The sequence below is a fragment of the Hyperolius riggenbachi genome, chromosome 5, assembly GCF_040937935.1.
Source record: "Hyperolius riggenbachi isolate aHypRig1 chromosome 5, aHypRig1.pri, whole genome shotgun sequence".
NCBI classification, from domain to species: domain Eukaryota; kingdom Metazoa; phylum Chordata; class Amphibia; order Anura; family Hyperoliidae; genus Hyperolius; species Hyperolius riggenbachi.
The window spans coordinates 206,244,447-206,268,909 of record NC_090650.1 but is presented as its reverse complement, the minus strand read 5'-3'; the positions used below and the strand labels follow the sequence as shown (position 1 = coordinate 206,268,909).

At 44.0% G+C, this 24,463-nt stretch overlaps 1 protein-coding gene across 1 annotated transcript in view; it reads left to right on the top strand.

Annotated features, from left to right (window-relative positions):
- Positions 1-24,463, top strand: part of LOC137518572 (bromodomain-containing protein 4-like) — a 170,769-nt gene that overhangs the window by 27,403 nt on the left and 118,903 nt on the right. Inside the window, exons 4-6 of the mRNA XM_068236621.1 lie at positions 100-130; positions 11,247-11,324; positions 15,120-15,238. Of these exons, the coding sequence (XP_068092722.1) occupies positions 100-130; positions 11,247-11,324; positions 15,120-15,238 (228 nt within the window). The remainder of the gene's footprint in view (positions 1-99; positions 131-11,246; positions 11,325-15,119; positions 15,239-24,463) is intronic.

Sequence of the window (24,463 nt, the reverse complement as noted above, 5' to 3'; positions counted from 1 at the left end):
ATAGTTTATTATGAATATTTGAATAAGGATTATTATTTCGATTAGCTATGCAACTCTGTTTGGACACCTAATGAAGAAAATTTCTGTTTTTCCCTTTAGGCTGAGGAGGCCCTAAGAAATCACAAGGACGGTGAGTACATATATAGGTGGTTCTTTAAAGGGTACCTGTGACTTTAAAAAAGGCAAAAGTTAGAATCCACAGCCTTCCTCTAGCTCTCTCTCCACCTAGCCATTTCAGCACTGGGATACTTGATCCTCCTCGACAAGGGCTTGTCGACAGGACCACACCCGCACTGTGCAGACGCAAGACAACTTGTACCCATGCAGTAGTACAGAGCTGCTAGGACTCTGCTCTCTCTGCCTGTGCATTGCAGCCACACTCGTTCAGATGGAAGTGCAGCTGCAAACTTTCAGAGGGTCCTGGTGAGAGGTGGTGGTCTTGAGGTGGACAGGGGTAGCCTCTGGAGGATTGAGGGCCAATATAAGTATCTAACTTTTTTTCTTTTCTTTTGCTAATGTCACATTTTTGCTTCAAATACGCAGAAGTACCATATGTTTAGAAAATTAGCTGCGTTGTTAAAGCAGTCACATGCATGCACCAACAGTGCAACTTAAAAAAAAAATACTCCTGAGCTGGATTTATTAAATGTAAATTATTGCTGAGGATGGTTGCATGTAACTATAACACAGAAAAGAGCAGAAAAAATACCGCTTCACTCACAGAATGGAGACAGTGCTGGAAAAAAGGGGCTGCCCAGCCCAGAACACAATGTGAAGCAATCAAAATCCGCACAATGTCTCCAAAAAATCCAAAATGTGTTCAGGACGTATCCCAATCAGTTAAAAAAGCGAGTACTTAGACTGACATGTTTCGAACCAGCACGGTTCTTAATCATAGACATTTTTATGACTCACATCTACAAGGTTTTCTTGCATAAACATGGCGGCATACATATGGGTTAGGCCACGCCCCATTGACCCCATAGGACAGACTTCTCTATAAGACTTGAACAATCCCCCCCCCCCCTCCGCCATTCTTTTTTTCTGTCCTCGATGGACAGGTTCTCTATGACTATTTTTATGTTTGTTTTTTTTTCCCCTCTATTTACCTCCTTTTTCCTTTTTTGGAGAGGTAGATAGTGTACAGCGGTTTCTGAGCCTCTTCCGCTTTTCTAACCGGCTATAAAACCTTTTAAATAAAGGTAGAAGCCGTGTGTATGCCCTGTGACAAAGTTACCTCGATTTGCCTGGTGGGGAGCGAAGTCTCGCAGGACCTAACGCGAGAACTGCTACTGGCAATCCTATTGGATGATAAAGAATGGATTGCCAGCATCCAAGATGTCGCAGACAAAGCTCTGCAAATCTCGCGAGAGCAGAGATTTGGAGCTGGAGAGGGATTGGCCAGCACAGCTTCCTTTCAAAAAGCAGGAAGAGACTGCAAAGAATGTGCAGCCATCGCGGAGAGGCAGGGTGGGTGGCAGCGTCTAGCAGCCGGTACCACGCTCTTGGCCTCATAAAGCCTCCTGATGCAGCAAGATACCTTCCTTGTTTCCTACTCCTCTTCGGATTCAGGTAGAATAACATCTTACTTTTTGAATGCTGGGGATGATACTTATGGAAAATGGACAAATGGACAAGGTATTGCTGGGGATGTTGCTTATGGAGAAAACTCTTGTTTGTGTATTTTAAAGGTGAAATGGATGATTCAATACCAGGCACTTCTGCTGGGGTATCCAGGTAACAGGATACTAAATGTATCCTTATCTCTGATTTATGCACTGGGTGTTCTTTTTTCAGCATTTATTTTAGATCACCTGGTTGCTGGGCAGTGTACTTAAAAAAAGAGTGCTCTTTTTCTCTCTCTCTCTATCTTTTTGTGCATTATTTATACGGATTTTTTTAGTGAAAGCACCACGTTTATTTCTTTTGTGTTTTCACAGTCCGTATGAGGGAGAAGAGGGACGTAAGATCGCTAAAAGCAATCAGTCCTTTCCTGGGAGAAAATTATCACGCTCCCGATCTCGAGATAGATATGAAGATTATCTTCAATCAATCAGAGCGAATTCTCCTAGAAGAGATTCTCTACATGTGGACTCCTTTCAAAGAAGGAATACATCTAGAGAGTTTGGCTACAGAAAAAGCCCCACTAGGATCTCACCAGAGCACCGTTCAGGGAGAGGCTATTATGATAACTACAGAGAAAGATCGCCTAGGAGATATGATTATAGTTCTCCTACACGCCCCTCATACTATGACAGATATGACTCTGATTGTTTTTCTCCCAGGGGATATCGTTTTGCTAATCATTCCCCGGGAAGGCAGCAAAGAGAAAGGTCGCAATCCCCTAACTCGGAGGATATGGCCCGTTATAAAAAGCCGGACCCGGACTTATGCTGGTCTTGTGCGCAACCAGCATTACCTAACAAAAGAGTCTGCGAATCCTGTTTTTCTGAGCTAGATAGAAATAAAGAAGCAGATAATGAACAAGTATTAACTTATATACAGCAAGCAGTCCAGGACACTTTTCAAAAAATGTCAGCGTCCCAGACAATCGCCGCAGCAACGCCTGCGCCAACCCAACCGGAGGAATCGAGTTCTCAGGGTGAGCTTCCTCCGATTGGGTTTGATTTTGCATTAGTACCAGCTTTCATAGAGGCAATAAAATCAGCAATTGAGTGGCAAGAAGAGGAGGATTCGCAGCATGAGCAGGATAAGTACTATCCGCACCTTCAGTCCAAGCCAAAATCCTTTCCCTTTATGAAAGTAATAAAGGACATAATACTAAAAGAATGGTCAAAGCAAGAGAAACCTTCCCTAGCGAATAGATTCTCAAAGCTCTATCCATTGAACACTGAAGAAACAAAGTTTATTGATATTGCCCGGTAGTAGATGCTTCTATCATGAGACTAGCGAAACACGTAACCTTACCTATGGATAACGCAGTTTTATTTAAAGACCCATTAGATAGGAAAATTGACTCTGATTTAAGGAAAGCCTTTCTGGCCGCTGGAGCGGCATGTAAGCCAGCCATAGCTTTGACCTCCCTGGCCAAGGCCATAAAGATATGGGTAGATAACGTAGAAGTCATGTTGAATTCAGACACGGATAAAGATACAATCATTAAGGCATTAGACGAATTGAAGCTCACTGGTGATTTTGTTGGGGAATCAGCAATAGATACGATAAGATCCTCAGCAAGATCAATGTTACACACTGTCACAGCGAAGCGAGCACTCTGGTTAAAGCCTTGGTCTGCAGATCAGGCGTCCAGGCATAACTGGTGTAAAATTCCTTACGATGGGACTCATTTATTTGGCCCAGTCATGGACAAAGCCATCTCGGTAGTTACTGGAGGAAAAACGGGATTAATTCTGCAAGATAGGAAACCTAAGGAATATAGACAGCAAAATTCCAGAAGGTTCTTTACAAACAGATTCCAGCAGGCACGGTCATACAGACCAGGAAAACAGTTTAGTAGAAACTGGAGAGGAACACAGTCAACATTCCTCAAGTCTAACAGGAATAAAGCAACCCCTTCTACTCAGCAGGGTAAAAAATCGTTTTGAGGGTGCGGCCACTCAAGAATCTCCGGTAGGGGCAAGACTTCGTCTCTACTGGAAGTCTTGGGTGGAGGCCATAGAAGACCCGTGGGTTCTGAAAACACTAAAGAGGGGTCACATGTGGAGATTCGGGAGAACCCCTCCCGTAAGTCGTTTCATCATGACAAAGGTTCCACAGAACGAACAAAAATATCGAATCCTGATAGATTATGTCCGTTCATTGGAAAAGGCAAAAGCAATAATTCCAGTTCCAATAGGGGAAAAATTCAAAGGAATTTATTCACCACTATTCTTAGTGCCAAAATCAACAGGCAATTGGAGACCGGTTTTAGATCTAAAATTTCTAAACCGTTATATAGAGATAAAGCATTTCAAAATGGAATCCTTGCAATCAATAATCCCCATGATTCAGGTGAACGATTGGATGTCATCTGTATATCTGGCAGACGCATACCTACATATCCCAATCAATCAACACTACCAAAAATTCTTACGTTTCGCTGTCCAAGGGAAGCACTATCAGTTCCAGGCACTGCCATTCGGTATCTCTACGGCCCCAAGATGCTTTACAAAGGTCCTACTACCAGTAATAGCTTTTCTCAGAACGCAGGGATTGCGGATTTTCCATTATCTAGACGATATACTTCTTCTGAATCAGGACAAAGATTTTCTTCTTTCTCATCAGGAAAAGTTATTAACAACACTGGAGAGCCTGGGATGGTTAGTGAACCTAGAAAAAAGTCATCTTATTCCCTCACAGGACATGGTGTTTCTAGGAGCCAGATTTATAACAACAGAAAACAAAATTATGTTGCCACAACAAAAGGTTTGTTTAATTCAGGAAAAAGTGTTACAAGTCATACATACACGGAGATTATCGGTGAGACAGTGTATGAGCCTATTAGGGACATTATCATCGACAATACTGATGGTCAGGTGGGCCCATTGGCACCTGAGGGTTCTACAGAATTACTTTCTGAGAGAATGGAACAGAAAAAGTTTGAAGCAGATATTAATCCTTCCGGAACAAGTGATTTCGTCCTTGTCTTGGTGGACGACCAAAAAGCATCTTTTGAACTGTCATCAAATCCAGCCTCCAACGCCACTACTGATTACCTCTGATGCAAGCGGCTCAGGTTGGGGGGCTCACTGCAACGGTATCCACATGCAAGGAAAATGGATGCGGCCAAGCAATCGTGTCCCATCAAACGTCCTGTAACTGAGAGCGGCTTTTATGGCCCTAAAATCCTTTCACTTCCTAATCTACAAAAAGAATGTATTATTGAGAATAGACAATGTAACTGCGGTTACCTACATAAAGACAGGGGGGAACTCGGAGCTTAGCTCTGCTTCAGGAGACGAGCAAAATAATGGATTGGGCACAGAGGAATCTGGCCAATCTGTCAGCAACCTACCTACCGGGGACCAGCAATCATATAGCAGACCATCTGAGCAGGACATTTGCAGATCAGAACGAGTGGCGACTGAACGATCAAATATTCAATTGGATTACAGAACTATGGGGCAGACCAGAAGTGGACCTCTGGGCGACTCCGTGGAATGCGAAAGTAGAGAGGTTCTTCACCAGATACCCTCATCCGGGAGCATTGGGAACAGACTGCTTAACGCAGGAATGGACTTTCAACACAGGATATGCCTTTCCTCCACTTCCCATGATACCCAGGTTCCTTCAGAAAGTGTCAACAGGGTCCGCCACGATCATAGCTATAATGCCGTTCTGGCCCCGGAGACCCTGGTTTCCCTTGGCGATAGACTTGAGTGTGGAAAAGCCAATAAAACTCCCGCAGTGGCACAATCTTCTGTTCCAGGGGAAACTTCTGTATCCGGATGTGCAAACACTACACTTAACTGCGTGGAAACTGAGAGGCAAGCATACTTAAATCAGGGCTGCTCCAATCCTGTAGTAGAGACTCTCCTAAAAGCTAGGAAATCCTCAACAAATTCAACTTATTACAAAATCTGGGAAAGATTCGCTACCTTCGCATTGGAAAAATCTTTTGACAAATTATCACCTAATGTAGGTAATATCTTAGACTTTCTTCAGTCAGGAGTCGACAAATCGCTAAGCCTCTCGGCTCTAAAGGTCCAAGTCTCAGCTATATCAGCACTGACAGCTACGAAGTGGGCACTACATCCATTAGTGGTACAATTTCTTAAAGCAGTTCTAAAAATCCGTCCACCGAGAAAACCTTTTTTCCCGAAGTGGGATCTGTGTATAGTCCTTGATGCAATGTCTCTGCCACCGTTTCATCCTATAGAAACAGCCTCCTTACAAGATATAACTTTAAAAACCCTTTTTCTTACAGCAATATCTTCAGCGAAGAGGGTGTCAGACCTGCAAGCTTTAGGTTGTTCAGGAAATTTGCTTGAGTTCTATCCAGATAGAGTGATAATTAGACCAGTACTCTCCTATATTCCAAAAGTGGCCTCTGTGTTTCATATTAATCAGGAGCTGACGCTCCCTACCTTCTCAGTCGAAGGGGAAGACCATCCTTTAGATGTCGGCAGGTCAATAAAAGCCTATCTGGCAGCCACAGCTTCCTTCAGAACATCAGAACATTTGTTCATCAATTCACAAGGAGTAAACAAAGGCAAAAAGGTATCTGCAAGGACACTTTCTGCATGGTTAGTAAAAGCTATTCAGAAAGCATACCAGTTGAAAGGTTTGCCAATACCTCAAGAAGTTAAAGCTCACTCCACGAGGGGTATGGCTGCATCATATGCTCAGTTTTCAAAAGTATCCTTAGATACTATTTGTAAAGCAGCTAGCTGGTCATCTTCAAATACGTTTGTTTCTCACTATAAAGTTGATTCTGCTTTCTGGTCATCCTTGAATTTTGGTAAAGCTGTATTATCGGCAAACTGTTAAATAAAAATAGTGTGTTTACTGCAACTTCCCTCCCTCATTATTGATTGGATACATCCCATATGTATGCCGCCATGTTTATGCAAGAAACTAGAAAATTGAATACTTACCTCCAGTAATTTTCTTTTCTTGTATAAACAATGGCGGCATACAAATCCCACCCTTCTGTCCATTCGAGGACTAATTTTTACCAAGAATGGCGGAGGGGGGGGGATTGTTCAAGTCTTATAGAGAAGTCTGTCCTATGGGGTCAGGGGGGCGTGGCCTAACCCATATGTATGCCGCCATTGTTTATACAAGAAAAGAAAATTACTGGAGGTAAGTATTCAATTTTCTAGTTTATAGGAGGGAGGTGGGCAGAACCAGGAGGTGTAACAGACCAACCACACCCAATAAGGGTGGTTTCATAAGGTCAGCACACTCCATAAAGGTTGCCACAGCAGCCTCTACAACACTGTACACATTTAAAATTTATGTTAAAAACCTAAAGATACGTAAAAACCAAAGAAAGAAAAGGAAAACACACTTAAAGATGAAGACACAGCGATATTTAGCAGAGCAAATAAGTATATGCACAAGCAAATAATTCCAATGAAAAATAAAGTAAAAGTGATGAAACAAAAAACAAGGAGAAAGTGGGGGGGGGGGGGGGGGGGTTTCCTGTATTAATGTTTAAGCTAACCAGTCACTAAAGCTAGATCCCACCTAGCGTTCATACCGAGGGGAGCCCTAGTCCCCAAACAAAAAATCCAATAAGCCTCTCTTTTACGAATAATGGCTAAAAGATCTCCCCCTCTTTTGGGTAAAAAGCAGGGCTGTGGAGTCGGTCCAAAAATCCACCGACTCCGACTCCTCAGTTTAGGATTCCACCGACTCCGACTCCACGACTCCGACTCCTCTAATTTGCATATTACAATTTTGTTGATTAAAAGTATGTAACATGAAATTCGTCTCTTAACTGCCAACGCTTAGGAATTTCACAAGACAACTGAAGTGAGAAGGATATGTAGACTACTATATTTATTCCCTTTAGACTAAAACTAGTCCTTGGTAAGAGTACTTGTAAAAGGTACAAACCGGAACAAAGAACATCTATCAGGCCCTAGGCAATGTAAGTGTGGGTGCATGTAAGAATGATGTGCAGGTACTCTGCAGGGGAATGAGGAGATTGTAAACAGACAACACCTATGTGTTCAATGTGCACAGCATTCTCAGTAGATTCCCTGCAGCTCTGTGGGGAGTGCATATGTAGAGTATAGTACTACTGTGTAACAAAGTAAACCTGAGACAGATGAAATTAAAGTTTTATACATACCTGGGGCTTCCTCCAGCCGCCTTCAGGATAATCAGTCCCTCGTTGTCCTCCTCCACCACCTGGATCTTCTGCTATGAGTCCAGGTACTTGAGCCAGTCAGGCGTAGTGCGCATGCACACACTCCGCCGCCAGGAGCATACTACACCTGTGCAGCACTATTGCGCAGGTGCAGAATGTTCCTGGCTGTGGGAGCGGCATGCAGCCGGACAGCACTGACTGGCTGAATTACCAGGACTCATAGCAGAAGATCCGGGTGGTGGAGGACAGTGAGGGACTGATTAGCCTGAAGGGGGCTGGAGGAAGCCCCAGGTATGTATAAAACTTTACTTTTAATCCGTCTGTTACCCTTTAATTTGTAGTCACCAAACCAAATTTTAATAACATATCAAATTATTTTATTTCATCAGCAAAGGGAGTGCATACATTTGCATAAATCAGCATCAATGCAGAATTATTTCCATCTCGTTGACCATCTCTATTAGTGACATAGCTACACATCAGGCTTTATTCTTACAGCATAGATGTTATTTAGTATATATAAGAGATTCCTGTGTACACATCATATATACAGTCACAATCAGATATGTATATCTGACCTTAAAAATACGGGGACTGCTTTATTGAAGCAGCACAAGTAACTAAATTTGATTGGTTTATTTCATTTTTGTGGACTAAGCACAGCTATTACTGTATATATACTGTATATATACATTATTTTTAATGACTATTATCTGAGAAATAGAACATTTTATCATATTTTCTATTTTAATTACAGTTACAAATTCATTAGGAGTCGGAGTCGGTGCATTTTTTCCCGACTCCGACTCCAGGCACCCAAAATTGCCCGACTCCACGACTCCGACTCCACGACTCCGACTCCACAGCCCTGGTAAAAAGACCCTCTTAATGTCCTGAAATCGGAAGCTGGACATGTCTCCCCCATGTTCTGAGCGAAAATGTTTCGCCACATTTAAAATACTATTCGTAAGCCAACCGGCCCCCAAATAGTGTTCAGCAATACGGGCCTTCAGAGGCCTAGTAGTGCATCCTACATATTGAACAGAACAACTGTCACAAGTGATCAAGTAAATTACATTTTTAGTATTGCAATTAATAAAATGTTTGATGGGAGAAACATGTCCATTGGAAAGGGAAACAATAGTCTGGGTTTTAAAGTGCATGGGACAATAGTGCAAGAAGCCTCTCCACATTTGTATGACCCCTTGTATGATCTCCCATCTCCATCTCCCTAATGCCTGGCATACACGGGTTGATGCGCCCTTATCAATCGAGCCGCTGTTGGCTCGATTGATAATTTCCGACAGGTCCGATGACCCGCCGGATCGATTCCCCGCGGGCGGACAATAGCGGGGAATCGAGCGGAAGATAAGGAAGCGCCCGCGGGGGCGAGCGGGAATCGATCCGGCGGCTAATCGAGCCGCCGGATCGACTCGTGTATTCCCAGCATAAAGGTGACCATACACTCGTTAGATTAGCAGCAGATCATCAGATATCTGATCTATCTGATGTTTAGGAACATTTTTTACTAGGAACAGATTTCCAATAGATTTCAGTATGAAATCTATTGAAAATCAATCTGATGGCATTATTTTTGCCATCAGATTTCCATTAGGTCCAATGCAAAATAAGCAATCTCAACCGATCTTCCTAAATTTTCCAACATGTCAGATCAATAGAAATCGACTGCAAATCGATCGATTGGTCAATCGATTTGCAATCTATCGACCGATAATCGGCTGAGTGTATGGGCCCCTTAACACTTCCATCTTCATGGTTCTGAAAGCAAAAGTATCAGGAAGATGAAGAGCAGAGCCCATGTTATAGGTAAGTTAACCCCCTCTGTCATATAACCACCCCCTGTTCACGTGTCTGCACTGTTTATTATTACATTGTATGTGGGTGCTCTACTTTAGGGCAGTAGTGTATTGAGGCACCTGTTTCATTGCCAACCAGCAAATACAGTTTATAGCTCTAGGATCAGAGGATCTTTTAGTTTGTCCAGTTGCCTTCTAGACATTCTTGCTCTAGGTATAAGGGTTTCGTAATCATTTTTAAAGTGGTATTAAACTCTGACATAGTAAAAATGTGTTTTTCTACTTTTTTATAACCCATACAGTTTTCATATTTGCTTTTGTGCACAAGTAGTAGTATTTATTTAGAAATTACAAGTTCCCAAAGTATAGTTTATTTGCTCTGAAAGCTGCCATTGCATTTTATTCATAACCGGTGTATTTATATTGTAATGTGCCCAGTAATGATTTCTGAGCGGCTGCCTCTTTTCTGGACACAAACGCCTGCAAACTCCTGCCAAGGAATGTTTACATTCCTCTCTGCTTCAATTGAGTAAACGCAAGATAATGTTATCACCAGTTTGAATGTACCTCTCACTGCAGGGAGCTTACCATTGAAAAAGTAAAGGTGGCCATACACTGATAGATTTGCTACAGATTCGACCATCAGATTTTGGTCAGATCCCTGTCCCAGGTCGAATCTGACAGGAATCTATCTGATGTGTGCCACACACTAGGAATGGATTTCCAATAGATTTCAAAATTAAATATATAGAAAATCGATCAGAATTAATTATTGCACCATTCGATCCAATGCAACTCTATAGGCCATCGACCTGCTGCCAGCAGCCGATCGACCTAGATTTTTCCATCCAGACCGATCGAGCAAATCGATCGAAATTGGTCAAATGGCCGATCACGCTTCCTGCTGCATCGATTTCTAGCCGATTCGATCAGAGCAGTCGAATCGGCCATTGATTGATGGCTGAAATCAACCAGTGTATGATCTCCTTCAGTCCTTTGTATAACTTTGAATGCTGTTTTGCTAAAAAAAAAAAAAATGGTAGCATATTATATGCTGTAAATCTTTTAGCGCAAAGAAAAAATGCTGGGTTTCATAACGCTTTAACAGCATGACATTTCTATTTATTATGGGAAATCATGCCTACAAGCAATTTCATAAAACAATAAAGCTGTAGTAATTGACTTACCATAATGTGTGCCTCAACCTGACTTGTTAATTACACATCCATCACAAATTCACATGAAGGGAATCACTGGGAAATGGGCCCTAACACAGACAGCTAATAGACAATGGGGAAGTGTAGAGGGACTATGGCGAAAAACAAAATGGTGATTATGGAAGCAAAGTGATAGAAGAAAGTAGGACCAGTGCTGGTACAGTGAAGAGGGATCCAGAGTTGTGTTCCTTGGTGGAAGTGGGAAAGGAAAAAACGGTATCTATCACGTTTGTAGGATTTCAGTAACTGGGTGTTGTCACTCCAGTAGTTCGTAGGAAACGTGGAAAAAGTTGTCATTCTTCTGTGTTGAATACTAGGAGGGTGTTGGGGGAACTGGATCTATTATTGTGGTGGAATGGAAGAAGAGTGCTGGTCTACTTGCATTCTTTAACATACTGCCCATGGTAAAATGTATTTTGTTTTTTGTAAAAGATAAAGCGGACGTACGACAACCCAATGGAACCTTAGAGGACCAAATCAATGCTTGCAAAGGTTCAGAACCTGCAGTTGGTAAGTTAAATAAAATTGCATTCTACTTTTTGTTTTTAGACCCGCTTCATACTGGTCATAAATGTAATTTTATAAATGCAAGTTTTTGATTGGGTAGTTATGCTAATGTGATCATTTGTTGCCTCTGGTTCTTGTTTAACCTACACAGGAAGCAGAAATGATTTGCCTTTTACATAGCGCATCTTTATCTATTTTTAAAAAAAGGGTTCTTTACCCAGTTTGTGTAAAGTCTGACTTACCCGACTGCAGAGAATAAGCACTGGTTATTAACCTAAGCAATAAAAAAAGGAAAGTTTTTGAAGTGTATTTGCATCTCATTGATCATCCCTACTCACTGATAAGAAATTACAACTATTAAACTCTCCAAGCAGAAAATGGCTTCTGAGAGCAGGGAAGAGATAAAAAGGGTCAATCGTTTATAGATTTTAGCTCTGGCATATTTTAATGAATGTGCCATTGAGCAAAAACAATAAAACAGTAAAAACATAAGTACATTTTAATATATAAAAAATGTCCTTTTTTAGTTTTTTTTTATTTTTTTTATTTTAAGGAGAAAAATTAGATGCTTGCCACTGGATTCTCCTGAATCCTCCAGTGGCACCTGACATCCTTCTCCAGACTACTGTTTCTTGACTCTCTCTGAATGTTTGTGGCCACACTCCTATATGTGAATGAACTCACATATAAGCCCGAGCAGCTCCGTGCACTGTGCAGATGTAAGGCATCCTGCGCAGTGCAGCCGTGCTCCTTCACAGACAGGAGAATGACCATGCACATACCGTCGACAAGACCTTGTCGAAGAGGTTCAGTGGGTCCCAGCCCTTTCATTTGTGGTTTTGCACAACATTTTTAATGGTCTGGTGAAATGCAATAGAAGAGCACGGTATGTGAATAAATTTGCAGGGTTACCTTGCACGCAAATTCGGTAGCCTAACCTTTGATTCCTGTAGATAAGTTAAAGGACAGGGCCTCAAGTAGGTAAGTGATATATGATAGGGCAACCAAATTGCTTTGAGTTGTTAAAGCGTATCCTCTTGAATTGCTTCATTTTTTTTTATTGAGTCAAAGCAAGAGTAATCCTGGTTTTAAGTTGATCAGTGATCTTTTTTTCCTAGAGGCAGCAATAACTTGTTTAGCAGCCATCAAAGGATACCCGAAGTGACGTGACATGAGATAGACATGTGTATGTACAGTGCCTAGCACACAAATACCTATGCTGTGTTCCTTTTTTTTTTTCTTTCTCTGCTTGAAAGAGTTAAATATCAGGTATGTAAGTGGCTGACTCAGTCTTGACTCAGACAGGAAGTGACTACAGTGGGACCCTCACTGATAAGAAATTCCAACTATAAAACACTTTCCTAGCAGAAAAAGGCTTCTGAGAACTGTAAAGAGATAAAAATGGGAAATTTATTATCAGTGAGGGTCACTGTAGTCACTTTCTGTCTGAGTCAGGACTGAGTCAGCCACTTACATACTTGATATTTAACTGTTTCAGGCCGAGAAAGGGGGAAAAAAAAGGATCACAGCATAGTTATTTGTGTGCTAGGCACTGTACATACCCATGTCTATCTCATCATGTCGCGTCACTTTGGGTATCCTTTTAAAATATGTGCAAGCAATTGAAACTGACTTTTAGAGATCTGCTGTGGCTTCATCCCCAGCAGTGCAATCTCGGCGTTTGGTACCTGGGTATGTTCTGACAGAACCTATGCCAGAAGTTACGAGCATTGGGACATGACCGTATGTGGATAAAAGAGCCTCTAATGCCACAGCTACAGAAACATACACTTGGACTTCCAGGATAACCTCTCGCAATCCTGTCAGTGGTCAACCAACCAGGAGCCTGCAGTTCTGAGGTAGTCCAGGGCAAAGTGTTCCTTGTGTATGTTGTGTAGGGAAGGTTATGCAAGTTGCACAGCTTCCTGGCAACGATGGGGCCCAGAGCCTGCTTTTTTATGCAAACTTACAATGTTAATGAGTTAGCGGTAGTCAAGGAGGTCAATGAACTGTACATTTTTCAATCTTGCTTGAAAATGCAGATTGTATGCAGCCTTAATTTGGTCTAATCTAATGCACTTCCTGGTGGTTTGAATTGGCTCAGCTCCAAGTGGCATACAAGTTGCATTACATTTGCATGCTAGTTGGAAGACAAGGCATAACTACAGGGGAGCATCCCCTGCAAAATGCAGAGGGACCCAGAACTGTAATGGGTTCCCAGATACTACTTCACTCCCTGTGATAAAAGGAGCCATCTTTCAGATCAGGTGTTTTTGTGGCTACATTGGCTGTGGCCCCACCAAATATTTGCTGGGGAGCCCCATGATTAATAGTTACGCCCCTGTTGGAATATTTAGCATTTCATCCATGTCTAGTGATAAGTCTGCTTTTAATAAAACAGGTGACAGGTTCTGATACAAATTGTAGCTGCCATTGTGTAAGCTGAACTACTGAACCTGAGCTTCTTGCATACATGAGCTATAAATGCGTTGAAACCTTTGGAAATACGAGGGTTATATCTGTGAAACAGTGCTACCCAAGGGTCGACCTGTACCTCGACACCAAGAACCTCAGAGATTGCTTGGAAGCACATTGTCCAGAAGGACTGGACACAAGGACAGTTCCACCAGCAGTGGAGTAGGTCTGCCTCCCGGCCGCAGCCTCTGTAGCATGTATTAGTGTGTGTAGTGTGTGTGTAGATTTTGTAGGCACGTTCCCTCAGGATGCAGTTGATTGAGGATTTAGCCATGCAGTTGAAAATGGAGACCCAACCTTTATCGTCCAGAGTTTTGTTTAACCTGGCCTGCCATTTGCTCATGGGAGTGGTGACCTCATCTAGAGTCTGGTACCAAATAATGGAGTACAAGTCCGAGATGAGGCCTTTTAGTAATTACGTAAATACATCTTTTCCAAATCGCATGGTTCAGGGCGGAGGCCTATCTTGATCATGTGTGAGACAAACCCTCTTAGTTGTAGGTAATGAAAGATTTCCGAGAGAGGCAGGGAGTGTTTTGCTGATATTGCTTGCCATGACAATATTTTCCCGTCCTTAAAGAAGTTAGTTATACGGGTAATATGTTTGCCTAACCATTGGTGCCAGACAGATAATTGAAGACCGGGGGGAAGTCGGTGTTACCAAACAGGGAGCCTAAATGGGAGGGGTGGTTATCTAAGGACAGCCTTTTAGAATTTTTTTTTTTCCAAAGAGTTAATGATTGTGAAATAATGGGGTTCCCAGAAAGGTGAGGGATATCTGGGTGGGGAGTCCAGATAAGACTGGAAATCGAAAAAGGTGCAATGAGTGAGGCCTCCAGGTCCACCCATCTGATCCCACCCGGGGGAGAAGCCCATTGAAATGTTTGAGCTAAACGGGCAGCATAGAAGTAAAAGAGAAGCTGGGGGGCTCCAAATCCTCCTTGTGTCTTACTACTTGCCAGATATTGGTATTTAATTCTGGGGGGGTTTGTGGTTCCATATAAATTTAGAAATATGGGACTGAAGTTTCTTAATATCTTTTGGTATAACAGCTATGGGGAGGGCTTTAAACAGGTATAATAATTTAGGGAGGAGGGTCATCTTGATCGCTGCTATCCGGCCGGTCAAAGATAATTGGTAATGGGACTATTCATTAAGTAAACTGTGAAGAGTTGATAGCATAGGGGAATAATTCGCGCCGTATAGTTGGTCTAACGGTCAGTTTTTTTTAATGGGCAAAAAAAAAAAAATCTTTTGTTTAATTTTGTTTAGTGGTAATATAATGTACGGTTGATGTATGATTATTTTATTTTTCTTTTACAGGTCTTGAGTACATTTATGACTATGGCTACCAATATGAGTGCAGGTTATGTGATACTACACTTGCACTCACAAGTATGTTTCTGCATATTGTTGGAGGGAAGCACAGACTTAAATACTTGGTAAGAAATTTTTAGATCTAAAAAGGGTTTTTATTACTTTCTTCATTCACAGTTCAGGTGAAATGTGCACACGCATACAATACGGTGCAAAGGTTTAAATTTGTGTGAAAAATGATGTAGTGTGGGCAGGCTTTAAAAAATATTGCAGTAAATTGTTCTTATTTACAGTGTTTACCCGAAAATAAGACACAGTCTTATATTGTCCTTTCCTTCAAAAGATGTGCTAGGTCTTATTTTCGGGGAGGTCTTATATATTTTGTTAGGGTGGCAAGATTCCCATTTCCCCCATCGCCACTTTACCTCCTGATGCCCCCCTCCTCCATAACGACGCATCACCGTTCGTTCTACACTGCCCGACATACTGGTAATTCAAGCCGCCTATCAGCAGTAAACTTCGGTGAAAGCGGCTAGTTACACTGTAACAGCGCTTCCGTGTACAAAAAGTAAACGGATGTCGCTTTCTGTACACTGAAGCGCTGTTACAGTGTAACTAGCTGCCTTCACTGCAGTTTACCGTTGAGCTGCGGTTTGAATTATACCAGCGGGCAATGGAGAATGGGGCCAGCAGTAGATAAAGCAGCGGTGGGGGAATCGGCAGTTTACCGCTGATCTGCGGCTTGAATTATCGGTATGTCGCGCAGTGTAGAACGGGATGCGTCTTGCTGGAGGAGGGGGTCATCAGGAGGTAAACTGACGGAAGGGGTGTGGGGCAGATGGATGGGACTTCCACAGCCATTAGGACTTATTTTAGAGGTAGGGCTTATATTTCAAGCATGCTCAAAATGTGTGATAGGTCTTACTTTAAGGGGATGTCCTACTTTCGGGGGAAACACAGTACCAGTTGGCAAACCAAAAACAAAATACCTCAGCATTGGAATGTTTTTGTTTGGCAGAACAGTCTAATCAGTCTGGCAACAGTTTGTACTCACGTGCCTCTGTCGTCAGAACGACCACCCCGCAGGCGGATCTAACGACCCGCAGTTTGAAAAAGTCTGGCGTGTGTATGCGCCTTAACATATACACAGGTCCTTCTCAAAAAATTAGCATATTGTGATAAAGTTCATTCTTTTCTGTAATGTACTGATAAACATTAGACTTTCATATATTTTAGATTCATTACACACAACTGAAGTAGTTCAAGCCTTTTATTGTTTTAATATTGATGATTTTGGCATACAGGTCATGAAAATCCAAAATTCCTATCTCAAAAAATAAGCATATCATGAAAAGGTTCTCTAAACGAGCTATTAACCTAATCACCTGAAGCAACTAATTAACTCTAAACTAAGTAGAATATGTAGGGAGCCAATATAACAATTATAAACAAGGCACTTTATTATAAATTACACAGCAAATCCATAGTTGCCCTCCCCTTTTAAAACCATAAAATTGGCTGTCCGCTTAATGAGGAAAGGACCTATAATCTAAAGGAGTGCACTCCTATTTGTCCGTATACCGGTATATAATTTTTCTCTTCAGGGCCCCCGGGGAATATTTTCCACGGAATAAATCCTAGTGACATGAACTTAAGTTTTGTTGTAATCTGCTTCATTGCCACTGGAGGGAGCCTGTATTCACTTAAAGGTGAAAAATCCAGCCTGTTCTAAAATCTCTAATCTCGCTTCAGAGCTCATAGTTAGCAGGGGCATGTGTGCCCCTGCTAATACGCCGCTACCGTGCGGCTAAACGGGAGTCCCTTACCGCACAAATCCCCTCCGTGCAGCCGGGGATCTCTTCCAGGTTGAGGCAGGGATAACCGCCGCAGCCCTGCCCCACGCGCGTCTGTCAGCGTGTATCTCCGCCTCTCCCCCGCCCCTCTCATTCTTCCTTCACTGAGAGGGGCAGGGGAGAGGCGGCGATGCGCCGCTGATAGACGCGACTAGAGGCAGGGCTGCAGCCGGTAGCCCTGCCTCTAGGAGCAGCAAAATCTACGACCAATTGGGTCGTTGATTTTGCGGGGGGGGGTTTGGGGTTGAAGGGACCCCCGTTTACCCGCCAGATAGCGGCGTTTTAGCAGAGCTCTTAATTATTCTCGCTTCAGTGTCTCTTTAAAGAGAACCCGGGGTGGGATTTCATTATGTTAGTGGGGCACAGAGGCTGGTTGTGCACACTAACACCAGCCTCTGTTGCCCCATGGTGTGCCGCTATACCCGCAGCGTGTCGCCAGCACAATGTTTACCTAAGCGCTGTCTGTCAGCGCCGCTCCCCCGCCTCCTCAGCATCGGCGCTACCCTCCCGTGTCCCTTCCCTCCCGCTGATAGGAGGGAAGTGACGCGGGAGGGTAGCGTCGATACGGGGGAGCGGCGCTGAATGACAGCGCTTAGGTAAACCTTGTGCTGGCGACGCGCTGCGTGTCGCCAGCACTGCGGGGGGTATAGCGGCGCTTAGGGGGGATATGGAGGCACACCATGGGGCAACAGAGGCTGGTCTTAGTGTGCACAACCAGCCTCTGTGCCCCAGTAACATAATTAAATAACACCTCTGGTTCTCTTTAATTCATCATTTTAACTCTAATCATGGATCCCCACTCGAGTATAAAAAGCGGAAGGGGAGGATCCATGACGTCACGTCTGATGAAACCCGGCCTCGGGTGAAACGCGTCACGTGGGCTGCTGTCACGTGACATCCTCCACCAATCCCTCCGCTCCTCCCCGACTTTGGAGATAGAAGCGCCGTGCTTGAACACAGGCGAACGGTGGGCACGCTGGGAATCCGGCGAGCAAGTGGATAACTGCGCTAATAGTACCCGCCCGAGAAGTTTTGAATGCCCCAGTCAATCAAGGGACACATGAGTCCCGGCGAAAGCTGGTCTGCAGTAGCAGCGAGTCGGGTATGTTAAGCCATGCATGTAATGAGGAACGTAGAGGTTAGAAGTATGCAATACTGTGAGATGGATTACTAATGGAGGACTGATACTACCTATGTCACTTGACCTGGCTTTGATGATTTATTTAGTGAAAAATATCCCCTGAGGGCCCTGAAGAGAAAAATTATATATCGGTATACGGACAAATAGGAGTGCACTCCTTTAGATTATAGGTCCTTTCCTCATATTAAGCTGACAGACAGTTTTATGGTTTTAAAAAGGGAAGGTAACTATGGATTTGCTGTGTAATTTATAATAAAGTGCCTTGTTTATAATTGTTATATTGGCTCCCTACATATTCTTCTTAGTTCTATATGATATTTATTGTTGGTGAGACTCTGAGATAGTTCTGAGCTATCTGAGCTCAGGTAGATATCCCACATTCTGTTTTTGTAATTAACTCTAAACACCTGCAAAAGATTCCCGAGGCTTTTAAAAACACCCAGCCTGGTTCATTACTCAAAACCGCGATCATGGGCAAGACTGCCGACCCGACTGCTGTCCAGAAGGCCATCATTGACCCCCTCAAGCAAGAGGATAAGACACAGAAATTTCTGAACGAATAGCCTGTTCCCAGAGTGCTGTATCAAGGCACCTCAGTGGGAAGTCTGTGGGAAGGAAAAAGTGTGGCAGAAAACGCTGCACAACGAGAAGAGGTGACCGGACCCTGAGGAAGATTGTGGAGAAGGACCGATTCCAGACCTTGGGGGACCTGCGGAAGCAGTGGACTGAGTCTGGAGTAGAAACATCCAGAGCCACCGTATACAGGCGTGTGCAGGAAATGGGCTACAGGTGCCGCATTCCCCAGGTCAAGCCACTTTTGAACCAGAAACAGCGGCAGAAGCGCCTGACCTGGGCTACAGAGACGCAGCACTGGACTGTTGCTCAGTGGTCCAAAGTACTTTTTTCGGATGAAAGCAACTTTTGCATGTCATTCGAAAATCAAGGTGCCAGAGTCTGGAGGAAGACTGGGGAGAGGGAAATGCCAAAATGCCTGAAGTCCAGTGTAAAGTACCCACAGTCAGTGATGGTCTGGGGTGCCATGTCAGCTGCTGGTGTTGGTCCACTGTGTTTTATCAAGGGCAGGGTCAATGCAGCTAGCTATCAGGAGATTTTGGAGCACTTCATGCTTCCATCTGCTGAAAAGCTTTATGGAGATGAACATTTCATTTTTTAGCACGACCTGGCACCCGCTCACAGTACCAAAACCACTGGTAAATGGTTTACTGACCATGGTATTACTGTGCTCAATTGGCCTGCCAACTCTCCTGACCTGAACCCCATAGAGAATCTGTGGGATATTGTGAAAACAAAGTTGAGATGCAAGACCCAACACTCTGGATGAGCTTAAGGTCACTATCGAAGCATCCTGGGCCTCCATAACACCTGAGCAGTGCCGCAGGCTGATTACCTCCATGCCACGCCGTATTGAAGCAGTCATTTCTGCAAAAGGATTCCCGACCAAGTATTGAGTGCATAACTAAACATAATTATTTGAAGGTTGATTTTTTTTTTTGTTTTTTTTGTTTTGTTTTAAAGGACTTACGAGCCCAAATAGCGAAAAAAAGAGAAGTACCTTAATCAGTTTTAAATGCACGGAGGACGCCGTCCGCGCCCTCCGTGCAGTTCCGCTGGGTCCCCGCAGTCTGATCGCCCCCCGTGCCGCTCCCGACCCCACGGACGGGGTCGGGCTCCCCTTCCTCTCCCAAGATGGCCGCCGGAGCCGGCCGCGCAGTCCGCATACGCGTTAGTGCGGCTGCGCAGCTCTAGGGCCTCCCCCCTCGATCCACGCTACTGTGCGTGGATCGGGGGGGAAGGGCCCTAGAGCTGCGCAGCCGCACTAACGCGTATGCGGACTGCGCAGCCGCGGCCGGCTCCGGCGGCCATCTTGGGAGAGGTAGGGGAGCCCGACCCCGTCCGTGGGGTCGGGAGCGGCACGGGGGGGCGATCAGACTGCGGGGACCCGGCGGAACTGCTCGGATGGCGCGGACGGCGTCCTCCGTGCATTTAAAACTGATTAAGGTACTTATCTTTTTTTCGCTATTTGGGCTCGTAAGTCCTTTAAAAACACTTATTTCTTTTATTGTTCGGATGAAATATGCTAATTTTTGGAGATAGGAATTTTGGGTTTTCATGAGCTGTATGCCAAAATCATCAATAATAAAACAATCAGTCTTGAACTACTTCAGTTGTGTGTAATGAATCTAAAATATATGAACGTCTAATGTTTATCAGTACATTACAGAAAATAATGAACTTTATCACAATATGCACATTTTTTGAGAAGGACCTGTACAATGGCAGTAGTCACACTTCAAAGTGATTTTATGCATGGAAATTCACAGGAAAAAAAATTATCCTCCCAACTGAGGTGAACAGACCTCGTGAGATGGAGTCAGTAATGTTTCATGGGATGCAGCCTACTTCCTCAGGTCAGGAAAAAAAGGTGCCTATGAAAAATATAGGCAATTGGCAATAAAGCATCTCATGCCTAAGCCTACTCTATGGCTAAAACTACAAAGATGACTGTAAAGCGTGATCTCCCACCAGATCCTCTGGTCACAAGGTCATGGTGAACTGAAGGTAACGACTAGACACTTGCAAACCTTAAAGAGAATCTGTACTCTAATATTCTTGCAATAAAAAGCATACCATTCTATTCATTATTTTCTCCTGTGCCCCTCTGTGCTGTTTCTGCCACTCTCTGCTGCAATCCTGGCTTGTAATTAACAGTTTTAGGCAGTGTTTACAAACTAACCAGCTTCTAATAGGCTCAGCTAAGCATAGTGTATGAGTCATTCAGAGTATGCAGGGGGCCTGCAGAGGGTGTGTATCGCTTCTACCAATCACAAGCAGCCCTGCACATTCCACACAATCAAGCTTTAGCCCGACAAACAGGACAGAGGAAAGATACATTGATTTATTACAGAGACAGTGCAGTTAGGAAAGACTGCAGTAAGCCAGAGCAGATTAGAACAGGCATAGGAACTTATAGGATAGAAGAACTAAGGCTGAAAAATTTGTTACAGAGTCTCTTTAAAGCACCAGTGAACTAGTGGGCTAGATCAGTGTTTCTCAATAGGCATGGGCTTACGAGTCCAGAAGGACTCAAATTCGGTATTCAAATGAAGTCTAATGACTTCACCTGTGACCACAGGCAATGGGGGGTTAACTTACCAAGAAGTCTTCAGTCCCGTCTGTTTCATTACGCGTCATAGGCGTAATGAAAGCCACTTTCCAGGACTCGCTAACGCGCTTTCTCCTCCTGGCTTGAAAAAGGAAGCGCAGTAGTGAGTCTTGGAACACCGCTTTCATTATGCCAATGACACGTAATGAAATGCAGATGGGACGAAGACCTCTCGGTAAGTTAACCCCCCCCCCTGTTGCCTGTGGTCACAGGTGAAATTATTAGACTTCATTTGAATACCGAATTCGGGTCCTTCTGGACTCGTAAGCCCATGCCTGTTAACTCTGTCCTGAAGTACCCCCAAAAGTGCATGTTTTGCAGAAAACCAAAAACATTCACAGGTAAGGTAATTAGTGTCTCAGCAGAACTCAGTAACTACATATGTGGTTTTCTGCAAAACATGTACTGTTGGGGGTATTTGAGGACCGCGTTGAGAAACACTGGGATAGAATAACTTTTATGAACTGTGCTGCCTGTACAGTATATATTTTTAAGCATTAATAATGGATTCCTAGATTTATGGCTCCCTATGCCATGTGTGCTAATGGTCCCCCATGACATTATTCAAGCTATATAGTCAGTTTGGTTTACAATTAAAATATACATATGTTTATCAAGTTTAACCAGAAAAAAAAATAAAGATCACTGTCCTGAACCTACACATATCTAAGTTTATCCAGAGAAAGGCAAAACCTCTTTACAGGCTTGGACGAATTTGCCTTTAAAGGGGGAAAAAATATTTCTGGACAGTTAGATAAATCCCTGGATCAACTCTACCAGAAATTGCCTAGTGACTATAGCCATGGATGTCCTTTAATGCACTGTTCCCCAACCCTGTCCTCAAGGCCCACCAACAGTGCATGTTTTGTGGAAAGCCGCACAGGTAGTTAATCAGCTCTGCTGAGACTCTAATTACCTCACCTGTGTATTTATGTGGTTTCCTGCAAAACATGTACTGTTGGTGGTCCTTGAGGACAGGGTTTGGGAACTCTGCAAAGGAAAGCATCCAAGCCATCTTTAAATGTTGATCTAGAATTTGCCTTAAAGAGAACCCAAGGTGAGTTCTAACAATGCTAACAGCACACACAGGCTGGGTCTGCATATACTGCCCAGCCTCTGTTGCTATCCCAATCCCCCCTAAGTTCCCCCTTCGCTCTGCTATGCCCCATAAATAATCAGCTGAGCTGTGGACACCCAGCGTGTCGCAGCCCCGGCTGTTTACCTCTGTGTCAGTTTTTGCTGCTCCCCGCCTCCTCCATAGCTCTGGTCCCTGCCTGCATCCCTTCCCTCCCTGCTGATTGGAGCCGGGGCTGCGACACGCTCGGTGTCCACAGCTAGGCTGATAATTTATGGGGCATAGCAGAGCGAAGGGGAACTTGGGGGGGAATTGGGATAGCAACAGAGGCTGGGCAGTACATGCAGACCCAGCCTCTGTGTGCTGTTAGCATTGTTAGAACTCACCTCGGGTTCTCTTTAACTACCTCCTGTGGTAAGATATTCCAAATTTCAATCCTTAATGTAGTATTATTATTATCATTTATTATTTAGTACCAATATCTTCCTCAGTGCTGCACTTAATGCATATAGTTATGTCACTTAACTGTCCATCAAAGGGGCTCACACTCTAATCCCTACCATAGTCTTATGCTTTTGTTTGTATCATGTAGTGTAGTCTAGAGCCAATTTAGGAGTAAGCCAATTAAGTTATCTGTATGTTTTGGATATAGATTGCAAAAACATTTTTCCTCCATATGCAGATCATGTCCCCTTGTACAAGCCTAGGACCAAAAAGCTCATCTGCCAAGGTCCCCCCCCCCCCCCCAATTGCCCTCTGATTTAGAAGGGGATTACCTTAAATACGGTGAAGATAGATCTTTGTCTTCATGGATGCCCTATTGCGCACCTACCATAAGGCTGCAGGTGCTCAAAGCACCAGGTGTAGCCATAGCTAGCGGTGGTGCTGTGTCACTGTGTTCTTCCATCTGGGACCTTTTTTCAAAGTTTGGGTGACTTTCGGGAAAATAGCAGCAGACAGTGCAGGGGACTGTACTACTTCCTGCACTAGATGTAGCACCCCTCCCCTCCCCCCCTATCCCGTAGGGAATGTGTCTCCTTGCTCTCTACACACAGCCTGCAGTGAGTGAATGTGCAGAGCAGCAGGGTGAGTAGAAAGAATTATTGCTGTGCTGCTGCTGGAACTTTAGCACGGAGAGGTGGCAGGGTGTGTTTAGTGCTTCAGAAGTCACCTGTTATTAATAGCCATGTGCACTGGCTGCTGTAATACCGGAGTGCCCTAGACCAGGGGTGCCCACACTTTTTCAGCTCGCAGCTACTTTTAAAATTAGCTGAGTCCAGGAGATCTACCCCATATAGGTAGCCAGGCATAGGTGCCTTCAGTATAGGTTGGCTAGATACATGTGCTTTTAGTATGGGTAGTTGGGTATAGGTGCCTTCAGTATAGGTCAACTAGGTATATGTGCTTTAGTTTAGGTAGTTGGGTTTAAGTTAGCCAGGTATATGTGCCTTTAGTATAGGTAATTGGGTATAGGTTAGCCAGGTATATGTGCCTTTAGTATAGGTACCTTCAGTATAGGTTAGCTAGGTATATGTGCCTTTAGTATAGGCAGCTACGTATAGGTGCCTGGGTACTAGTTATCACTTGCCTCCCTCCAGCTCCAGCGGTGTTGTCTGTGGCTTGTCCTGGTCTCCACTCTTTCAGCCGTGGCTGCCTGGAGGGCAGATGTGCAGTCCGGCGGCGGAGGAAGTACTACGGCGGGCAGCGTGAGTATAGGCGGAAGTGTTGCTTCCAGCGCCGCCCCCAGCCCTGACACTGTCATGGCAGAGCCGCCCCTGACCTCTCAGCCACGCCTCTCTCCTCCCCTGATTGGCTGCGATCAAAATTTAATGGGACACGGCCATGAGGCTACGATCTAACGGTAGATCACGAGCGACCTATTGAACAGCCCTGCCCTAGACTATTGATTATTTATCCTGATCAGAGTAATTAATCAATAATGCAGGGCAGTCTGCTGTTGAAGAAGCCAGTGATGCAGGTGGTGACAGACGACTTCTGTAGTGAGCAGAGAAGCAAGCTCCAGGCAATTTAGATTAGCTTGATTGCACGTAAACTTATCTTTTTTTTTTTTTTCCCAGTTCCCCCTCCCACCCTGTT